Source organism: Entelurus aequoreus, linkage group LG09, assembly GCF_033978785.1.
Source record: "Entelurus aequoreus isolate RoL-2023_Sb linkage group LG09, RoL_Eaeq_v1.1, whole genome shotgun sequence".
In the NCBI taxonomy this organism is placed as follows: Eukaryota; Metazoa; Chordata; class Actinopteri; order Syngnathiformes; family Syngnathidae; genus Entelurus; species Entelurus aequoreus.
In genome coordinates this window covers 81,724,835-81,735,931 of record NC_084739.1, presented here as the reverse complement: position 1 = coordinate 81,735,931, position 11,097 = coordinate 81,724,835, and the positions used below count along the sequence as shown (strand labels likewise).

The following is an 11,097-nucleotide window of genomic DNA, read 5'->3' as shown; positions in this document are numbered from 1 at the left end:
ATATATATATATATATATATATATATATATATATATATCATATTGTTAAAAAATAGAATAATACATATATATATATATACATACATATACTGTATATATATATATATTTTTTTTTAAATACAGTATAACCTTCACAAGTATTTGTAATGTAAAACATACTGTAATATTTGTACACTTAAAAAATATTTGTTTGAATACTTTGATACTCTAAAGTTTAATAGTTGTTGAGAGTTTTAAAAAAAAAAAGTGCATAGTAAACACATGTAGTAAATTAAAATGATGATGCAGAAACAAACAATATTTTCATTCTGACCGTCCAGAAATGTATTTGATCAAGTCCTCCAATCAATTATGAATTTCTGTGTGGTGTTTTGAGTTATAGCTTGTTAGTAAAGAATAGTCAGTACTTCAGTACTTGGTCACGTCCTCCATAGTTACAGGGTACTCAATATATTGTTGGGAATATCAACAGTCATAGAGTACAGTGTGTATGGCGAAAACAATGGACATTAATATAAAATTAAAATACAAATAACAGGATTAATAAGATGAACAGTACAATGTATAAAGGAAAGTATCAAAAGACATGATTAGTATAGATTATTTTGTTATTATTTAGAATCATCATTATTATTATTATGTATTCTATCTAGCCATCAATCCATTTTGTATACCACCGGCATGCTGGAGCCTATCCCAGGCAAGCTCTCGGCCAAAATGCGGGGTAAACGCTGGACTAGATATTATCTATTTTATTATAATATAAACATTTTCCATTCATTTTTTACCGCTTGTCCCTTTTAGTTTGATCAAGCATGCAGCACACATTACATCCAAAACGGTATTTTTTGGAATCAGTGTGATCACTGTGTGTATTATATATATTAATATACTGTTGACAACAACTTTCTCTTCATTTGTGATTAAGGATGTAAATACATCAGCAATTCTCAAACTGTGGTACGTGTACCCCTACTGGTACACGGGCTCCATCTAGTGGTACACCAAAGAATCACTCAATTAGGTATTCAAACACAGTGTTACTGTTCAAACTGTGTTTAATATTATAGTGGCCCAAAATATGAAATATATTTGTTAAATAATACCGACTATGCTACTGTATTTTAATGGCGAGCCAAGTATTTTTTCCTGAGGTGGTAGCTGGTGAAAAAAGTTTGAGAACCACTGGAATACAGAAATATTGTAACGACAATATGAAATCTCAGGTATATAAAACATTTCATACAAAATATTTTTTTTAACTTTTTCTAACGTATTAATTTGTTTCATTTCCAACCTAATAAAAATGTAATGAATACAGTATGGAATATATCTACATTGTAAAAAAATATACACCAAAAATTACGATACAACACATTTAATGTATATAATTTCTGTCCAATGAGAATAGCAATACATGAGGCAAAGTGTCGTGTCGGGTGTAAAGACGCTGACCCCCCCTTTGAAACACAAATCCTACTTATACACATGTACTTAACCTCAGACGCGTAACGTGTACGTGTATGTATTACACTTTCTCTCACACCGTGCAGCCCAAAACACACCCCGTGGTGCCTTGAAGTTATCCTGTAACTGATGTGGCTTCTCGGCGTTCCTGCTGCTAAATATATGCTCGCGAACCATCTGCGAGAATGATTTTGTTCCCTTAATATCCCCATCAGCACTTTCAGCTGGCCAGGCCACTGAACCCCCCCCCCCCCCCCCCCCCCCCCCCACACTTTAGGAGCCCCTCAATCCCTATTCATACTCCTCAAAATCCTCCTCCTCCTCCAACGCTGTTGCCTCCCACCCAGACGGACCCAGCCTGGAAGAAGACCTGCTATCTTAGTGTAAGAAGGGTATCGCACAGCCCGCGGACCTGGATCCAGTGAGTCGTACGGTTTAGAGGCGCTGGGGGATTTGTATATTTAGGATCTTGGGTCTCTTACTTCTCTGCTCGATCTCACTCCCTCAGGATTACATTAAAAAAAGCAACTCAGGTGAGTAGAACGGCATCCAATCAGCGTGCATGTTAATCTTTTCCTTGTCTAAAAGCCTTGATTAGAACTGCAAAACATGGATTGGACACAAAATGCAGTCTTCTTCCTATACTTTCTTAGAATAGAAGTTGTGAGGAAATTCAGTTAGTTATAATATGGGTTTCTTTGAATGAGGCCGTTTCAAAATCATTTCATTTTGAAGCTATTTTAACACCACTTGATTGATCTGTTCCATCTTAAAAGGCCTAAAGCAACGGGTGAAAGTGCTGACTGCCCTCCTCTGTGCATTGCCGTCACCAAACCCTGAAAGGGAGGATGTTAAAACCAAACATCAAGGAGGTTCTGCAGCCTTTATTAATCTTCAGGAACTCAAAACTTCATCCGAAAGCCAACTAGTTACTAATTTGATTGATTTTCAATGGTGTTCCCCAAACCCAATGACGTTCTAAGGGTGTGTTTTGTGCGCTGAAGTGTTGTATTCGTCCCATTTGACAGTCAAACGACGCGGTTACTCTTCACTAAATGTCTTGGCTGGGGATGGATTTTAAAAATAGCTGGGGTGGGTTCAGTTACAGCTGCCCAGTGTGATGTTTTGCCTTTTAACGTCTCGGGTGGGCTTGACATGATAGGCACTGATGGTGCTTGCACTGTATGCATCTCAGTGGAAATATCACTCAATTGCATCTGTTAATGTTGTCTATCTGTGCAGCCGACAAGAAAGGAGCATGCATGCTCATTGGGCTGTAGCGTTTCCCTCAGTATAGGCATCCGTTTCACACGGGGAATGCCGGAAAAATGTTAAGGGCATGGACACCAGCCTTGAACTTGACAAATGAGTGGTGCCCACGGTGCCTGCATGTGTGACGCTTCCGGGTCCAAGTGGAGAGGCTTTATGGGTTGTCAATGCCACAGGTGTTGACAGTAAACAGTCAACCCTGGAACGCCGCTGCTATGACACACCCCCTTGGTGCATTTGCACCTAAGTACAGCGGACTTAGAGTCATATTACTGGTATTTAGTTTCTCAAAAATAATTCTCTATTCCCTCTTATGTAATGACTTACATTTGGATTCAACTTGCAGAAATGTATAGAAGGGTTTGCTTATGCTGATTTGCGGGTTGAATATTTTTCGGCATGTTTTGACACTAAACATTGTTCTCACTTTGCCTCCCTCCCCAGCCATGCCTGTAAGAACAACACCTGCCCCCTTAATCAAGAGGAGAAAGCCCACCAAAGTCATCATTGACCTATCAAAAATCAGTCAAGATGGTAAGGATGACTTCTATTTCCACAGCATCACAATATATTATCTGGGGGGGTATACCAATTCTGTAAGTACAAATAAAGATGGTAGAGTGCTACAGTAAAATACAAATGTAATACCATCAAAAGAGGTTGCTATGCAGTAGGGCAGGGGTGTCCACAAATTAGCATCCCACAGCTAATTTTTTTTAACAGGACTTTTTAAAAATACTATTAAAAAAGAACACTTAAAAGAGCAAAGAGTGGAAATGTAACAAGTTGTAACACAAAGCTGCCATGCTGACTGTTTTTTTCTTTAAAGCTGTCATTGCGCATAAAAATAATAATGAATCAAAATCAATGTTGTTAAGGATTATTTACCTTTTCAAAGCTCCAATTCCACTTTGAAATTTTGGGGTGACAAAATATTGCATATTTTGTGTGTTTGCCATATAGAAAACAAAGTTGTCTTTGACAAAAGGGCATACAGTTCAAGTTAAAGTACCCATGATTGTCACACACACACTAGATGTGGCGAAATTATTCTCTGCATTTGACCCATCACCCTTGATCACCCTCTGGGAGGTGAGGGGAGCAGTGAGCAGCAGCGGCGGCCGCGCCCGGGAATCATTTTTGGTGATTTAAACCCCAATTCCAAGCCTTGATGCTGAGTGCCAAGCAGGGATGTAATGGCTCCCATTTTTATAGTCTTTGGTATGACTCGGCTGGGGTTTGAACTCACGACCTACCCATCTCAGGGCGGAAACATAAACAAATAAGAAGGTCAGCTGATAGATCTGAAGTTGATCTAGAAACTTAACTGTTGAACGTTTTTAAAAAATACTTATTTTTAACACTTTTATTAATGAGGCCATTTTGGATCCCCAAGAAGTTAATTTATTTTTTTAACTGTCATTGCTCCAAAAATTATTTATGAATTAAAATCAATGGTGTTATGAATTATTGACCTATCCAAGGCTCAAATTACTTTACAGCAAATACATTTTTAGGGGGAAACTATTGCACATTTCATGTTGTTGCCATAAAAAACAGGGTTTTGACAAAAAGGGCATAAAACATAAAAAAAAACAAAAATCTTTATATCTATAAGCGTTGAATAGAAATGAAAATTTAATAAATCAATAAATAACCTATTTTCAACATTTTTATGACTGAAGCCCTACCGGGTCCCCTGGACCAAACTTGAAGGAAGCACTAATTGTTAAAAAATATACATATATACATTGCATTCATTTTGAAAGTGAAAGATATCAAAATGGCCCCCGCATGCTGTGATTCTGCAATGTGCGGTCCTCAAAGGAAATGTTTGGACACCCTTGCAGTAGGAGCTTTAAGGCGACAAATCTACCTTATTTTCTTTTGTGATGGTCCTTACCTAGAGTACGAGATCGTGCAAAATATATCCGAGTTCGACTTGGGAAGAAAGATCGGGGTGCCAAGGGACATCATGTTGGAGGAGCTCTCACTGCTCAAGAACAAAGGCTCCAAGATGTTCAAGATGAGGCAGCAGCGTGTGGAGAAGTTCATCTACGAGAACAACCCCGACATCTTCATCGGTGACTCCAATGTGAGTGCCTGCAGTGCATGGAACGCAGACCAGTTAACTCAGGGTTCATGAGGAAATGACAACGTTGCATTGATGGTGTTCTTCTCAGGACGAGCTGCAGGGGTTCGTTCCCTCGCTGGGCGGTCACATGGGGAGTCAGACCATAAACCTGGGCGGGTATTTGCTTAGCAAGGACGTAGGGCAGCTGCATTACGGAATGTTTCGATATGGAGGCAGCGGCGGCCCCGTGCCTCTCCCAAAGCCTGGAAGCAAGGATGGAGCCGCAGGAGGAGCGGGAGGTGCTGGAGGAGCAGGTGGTGCAGGGGAACACGGTGAAGGCCAGCATGGGAAAGATGGAAAGGGAGATGGATCTAGTGAGGGGTCTCCACTGAAAGGTTGGTATGAAGAAGTAGAAGGTAGAACACAATATACCGTCAATTCCGGACTAAAAGTCGCAATTTTTTTCCGACACTTTGAATCCTGCAGCATATAAAACGGTGCGGCTAATTTATGGATTTTTCTTCACTATAATGCAAATAATTAAAAAAAACAAGCAAATACACTGAATAGATGTGTTGATGTTTGTGCTATGGCGCTATCCTTTGGATGAGTTCGCTCACTGCAGGGGCTGCAGTGCTGAACCGGAAGTAGAAGTGCCGTTCGGTCTTTCAGTTCTCCATAGCGTTTATGCTCCTATTGATTGTTCAGTCGTCACTCCAAGCGACGTTTGTAGGTTTTACAATATAACTGAAACTGTTTATACTTACTAAACTGTCCCATGTGTGATGTCTGTAGGAGTGTTTTCATGCTTATTTGTACATGCTATAGTAATGTAATTAAGCTAACGTCGTTAGTATTAGACAATATGCTAACCCGTTTACGAGTGTCTTTTTTAGTATTATTAACTTACAGCTGCATTTTTTTTGTATTGTTTTATTTTCGTAAATTTACCAAAACATAACCGTGGACTCACTGAGTCAGTTTAGTTGATTGGAAAGCTAGTGACAATGACTTCTGTTTTGTTGGATCAGCTGTTTTAGTGCCGTGTTACAGACATACTTGCCAACCTTGAGACCTCCGATATCGGGAGGTGGGGGGTGGGGGGTGGGGGGTGGGGGGGCGTGGCTAAGGGCGTGGTTAAGAGGAGAGTATATTTACAGCTAGAATTCACCAAATCAAGTATTTCATATATATATATATATAACGTATATATATATATGTATGAAATACTTGACTTTCAGTGAATTCTAGCTATGTATATATATATATATATATATATATAATTTTTTTTTTTTTTTTTTTTTTTAATTTTATTATACATATAAATAAAGTACTTGAATTTCAGTGTTCTGCAGGCTATCCAGTAGATGGCAGTATTGTCCTGTTTAAGAGTGTCACAACATTTCTGTTTACTGCAGACGAACTGCTTTACGGTAGACTAAACGTGACTGCTGTTGTTGTGTGTTGTTACCGCGCTGGGAGGACGTTAATGAAACTGCCTAACAATAAACCCACATAAGAAACCAAGAACTCTCTCTCCTTGTTGTGCACTCTACTCTCTAAAAGCCGTAGATGTTATGACGTCATTGGGCAGGCAAGCTGTTTATATTGTGGGAAAGCGGACGTGAGAACGGCTGTCCCCACTCAGGTCTGCATTGAGCTGGAGGGGGCGTGGCCTCCAGCTCCGGCTGAATACCGGGAGTTTGTCGGGAGAAAATTGCTGCCGGGAGGTTGTCGGGAGAGGCGCTGAATACCGGGATTCTCCCGCTAAAAACGGGAGGGTTGGCAAGTATGGTTACAGACACCGTTTGGAAACAATTATTGTATGGAAGTAAACATTTACAAAAAAAAAATTGTGTAAATAACTAATTTCACAACGTAAATATATCTGTGGCTTATAATTCGGTGCGGCTAATATATGGAAAACATTTTTTTTCTTAAAAAATGTAGTGGGTGTGGCCTATATTCCGCTAGGCTTCATAGTCCGGAAAATACGGTAGTTTACCAACGGTAAGAAACAGTGTGGTCCTCAATAAAATTAATACAGCAATTGCATTTCATTTGAACAATGAAGCAAACCTTTCAAGTACTTTGAGTAGGGGCCCTGCTGCCTCCTTTAAAATTAATTGAAATGTATAAGTCAGTTACATTAGGTGTTTTTGTCACTTTGGGTTACAGGAATGAACTGCATTTCTAACCTGAGCTGAAAAAGTTTGGAAAACACTGTCAAAAGTTGCCAACTCTAAGCTGAGAAAACATAACTGAAAAGTAAATTAGACTAAAAGAATAGCATGACGGACATGTTTTCCCCATCTGTAGTTCTTAAAATGCTGTGCTTTTGTCTTGACAATAGACAAAAAAGATGCCCTAACACTACAATTAAGTACTGTAGATGTAGGCTGAGGCCCGCCAAGTTTGTCTCATTCTTTCTTGACAGGCGGTGGGAAAGGTGACGCATCCAAAAAGATGCACGGGGAGGGTTACAAATCACCATGGGAGAAGGCCATGAAGGGCGACGCAGGTTTGATAGCCACTCTAAGCGCAGAAATGCCTGGCCCCTGTAAGCAAATCGAACTGCGCAAGTACAAAAGCTTCAACAGGTATTTCCCTCTTTGTAAACATTGTTTATGTGTTTGGTTGAACTCTTGACCTTTTGGAGAATCCAGTTCCACAATAATTAATGCTTGAGTCAATGATTTTCATTCAGGACAGAGATACAGTATTTGTCTCTTATGCATTGTTAAAAGTAAGCTATTCTATTTTGCGGGGTACCTCAGGGTTCCATCCTTTGACTTTGCCTGTTTTTCATCTACAGGAACAGCCTCAAAGCAATTATTTGCAGATAATGAAGCAAGTATTTTTTTAACTAAATAATCTTGTATTGCTAGGAGTGCTATGCCCTATGGCGGATATGAAAAGGCCAGCCAGTGCATGAAATTCCAGCTGCCAGACAGTGTGAAAATCCAATTGATGGCCGAGCCCCTGATGGTGTACGAGAATGACCTCAACCTCCGACCTTCTTTCAACCGCACGCCCATTGGCTGGATGGGCAGCAGCGAGCCCTGCAGCATCCACGTGGAGGTGCCCTACGAGGGGGAGACCGACGAGCTGTGAAGAGTAGCCGCGTTGTTACTAACGCCCAGCCCACCGTGCTCAGACTAACACATACAGTCCATGCAAAGAAAACATGAGAGGATGCACGCATACATGCTGGCATGCACACTCACCTTAGATGACATGTGGCACTGTTCTTGCTCTGAAAGGCAAAAGAACAAAATGTACACATTTTACAGATTAAATGTGACTCTCTTAAACATACTTCATGTCAATGTGTCTGCATGTCCTGTTGTGGTATCCAAGCTCTTCTGTGTTTTAAAGTTTCTATGACCTCATAGGTTGCATGCGGAGATTTAACTGCAGAACACTTAGCCTATTATTTCATCGACTGTTTATTTCAAATAAACCCTTTTTCAAACTGCAACAATATTTGTCATGAGGCCTTGTTCACATGTGCAAATATATTCTACTCAGGTAACTAATCACTATAATGTCAATTTAAATGTTATGACTCTTTTAAGCATGTACAAAACCCAAAACCAGTGAAGTTGGCACGTTGTGTAAATCGTAAATAAAAACAGAATACAATGATTTGCAAATCCTTTTCAACCTATATTCTATTGAATACACTGCAAAGACAAGATATTTAATGTTTGAACTGGGAAGCATAATTTTTTGGGGCAAAAAATCATTAACTTTGAATTTATTGGCAGCAACACATCGCAAAAATGTGGGCACATGGGCATTTTTACCACTGTGTTACATGGCCTTTCCTTTTAACAACACTCAGTAAACGTTTGGGATCTGAGGAGACCAATTTTTGAAGCTTTGCACCAAACATTTTCAATGGGAGACAGGTCTGGACTACAGGCAGGCCATTCTAGTACCCGCACTCTTTTACTATGAAGTCACGCTGTTGTAACACGTGCAGAAGGTGGCTTGGCATTGTCTTGCTGAAATAAGCAGGGGTGTCCATGAAAAAGACGTCGCTTGATTGCAACATATCGTCGTTGAGAAATGTTGTTCTTAAACTGTTCAACAATTTGCTCATGCATTTGTTGACAAAGTGGTGACTCTCGCCCCGTCCTTGTTTGTGAATGACTGAGCATTTCATGGAAGCTGCTTTTATACCCAATCATGGCACCCATCATGGCACCCACTTGTTCCCAATTAGCCTGTTCACCTGTGGGATGTTGCAAATAAGTGTTTGATGAGCATTCCTCAACTTTCTCAGTCTTTTTTGCCACCTGTGCCAGCTTTTTTTAAACATGTTGCAGGCATCAAATTTTAAATTAGCTAATATTCGCAAAAAAAATAACATAAAGTTTACCAGTTCGAACATTAAAACCTCTAAAGGCTTAGTTGGCCACATGCGTGGACAGCAACTTTTAGCTCTTATTTCCAAAATTGTGTACACTACTGAATTGGGGTCTTATGGCCCTTATGTGGACAATTATACTGCTATCTGGTGGTGTCAGAAAAGTATAACATACAATGGAATTTGGAAAAAAAAGTGTAAAAATAAGAATTAGCATGTCACTAAACATGAAGTACACGTCTGTTACTTATGGACTAAGTACATCATATAAAAAGATGATTCTTAGTTTTTATTCTTATTAGGGTCCAATAAGCCCAAATAGCAAAGAGAAATTTTAAAAAAGCATGTAAAAAAACATCTTCATTTTTTTTTCTCCATTTATTTATTTATTTCAGGCAATGACAAAAACGTACAAGTTGACAAAACATAATAATATAAATTAATATAGTGCATTATTGTCCAGTTTTGCCTGAAAGGGAGTGGGAAGAAGATAACTTATTTAATCCCACCCCCAGTTCTCCATTCAGTGATTATTCACATGAGTTTCACTCTCACTTTGTTCAAGGATTATAATACAGATGTTGTATCATAGTGGCATTACCACAGGTAACAATCATTATTACACTGTAACAATCATTTGTATCAACAATGTAGGAATAATGAATATACCAACAATGGTAATAGACATCATAGCAATAATGGTAATAGACAACATGGTAAGGAAACATTGAGCACATGTTACACTTTGAGACAGAGTACAGCAGCAGGTCAAATTAAAGACCCTCATTTCTATATTTGAACCAGACCCCATGTTTGTATAATAGTTTAAATCGATTAATAGTTTGGCATTGCTTGTGTTGTAAGTCCAGTTTGTTCCATAGTTTTACTCCGCATACAGACACACAAAAACGTTTACGAGTGGTTTGAGCTCTCGGCAATAAGAAATATCCAAAGCCTCTCAAGTTATGAGCTTGCACTCGTCTTATAAAAAAATGTTGTAGATTAGGTGGCAATAATTTTTTAAAAGCTTTATATAAGATAATTAATGTATTATATTTAACAAGGTCATCAAATTTGAGCAACTTTGATTGCATAAACAGATTATGAGTATGTTCTAAATCTTGGGCCTTAAGACATTTTTAATTAAGAATCTTGTCTTTGCAGTCTATTCAATTGAATATAGGTTGAAAAAGATTTGCAAATCATTGTATTCTGTTTTTATTTACAATTTACATAATGTGCCAACTTCACTGGTTTTGGGTTTTGTAAAAATAAATACCATTAACAAAGAAAGGATATGTATAGAAAGCTAGAGGGTAAATATATTGCCTCTACAAAGCATGTCTTGCAATCCTTTTGTGTTTGTTTATTGGCACATAAAGAACTGCTTGTGTTGGAGTTGTAGAATTGTTCTCACTTTTTGATAGGATTTTTAAGTAATTGTTGACATATAACGCACTGATCATCATCTTACTAACATTTTAGGCAATGCAGGAGGTGCAGGTCTCACTTTCTGCTTTGTGCACAATATAGCCATTGATTATTAAATCGGTAAACGAGTTTAATGTCGGTTATATTATGTAAAGTTTACTGAAAATCAGTAATAAAGCAAAGTACACTGAATAGCATTACTAAACCGCAACAATCAGGGAAAGAAAATGACCAAATTACATTTGAACCTTTTCCACGAGTCCTCCCGGCCTGGTGGGGGCGGCAACGTTGAGGAAGCAGCATCCACGGAGAAGAAGAAGAACAAAGAGCGGAAGCGATACACTTTCGTGTGTCGCTTTTTTACGTGAACTAAAGTTGCAGTTCTACCACATAGTTCGTTTCCAATTTTGTGGACTGCATTTGAAAACACTACATGGACACCAAGCTGACATTTCTAGGTAATACGCCGAATAAATTAGCT

The 11,097-nt window shown here is 38.8% G+C and overlaps 2 protein-coding genes across 6 annotated transcripts in view; both read left to right on the top strand.

The window, feature by feature from the left end:
* The first annotated feature begins 1,818 nt into the window (after nt 1-1,818).
* On the top strand, nt 1,819-8,314 carry myoz1a (myozenin 1a). The gene is made up of 6 exons (XM_062059574.1): nt 1,819-2,000; nt 3,181-3,270; nt 4,644-4,831; nt 4,920-5,205; nt 7,248-7,410; nt 7,699-8,314. Exons 2-6 carry the CDS (start codon nt 3,183-3,185, stop codon nt 7,922-7,924), a joined length of 951 nt encoding a protein of 316 aa, XP_061915558.1. The 5' UTR covers nt 1,819-2,000; nt 3,181-3,182; the 3' UTR covers nt 7,925-8,314.
* Nucleotides 8,315-10,903: 2,589 nt separating this feature from the next.
* The window catches only part of hhat (hedgehog acyltransferase), a 94,981-nt gene continuing 94,787 nt past the window's right edge, over nt 10,904-11,097 (top strand). For all 5 annotated transcript variants that reach the window (XR_009827374.1, XR_009827375.1, XR_009827373.1 and 2 more), the window contains exon 1: nt 10,904-11,074. The gene's annotated coding sequence lies outside the window, so the exon portion shown is untranslated. The remainder of the gene's footprint in view (nt 11,075-11,097) is intronic.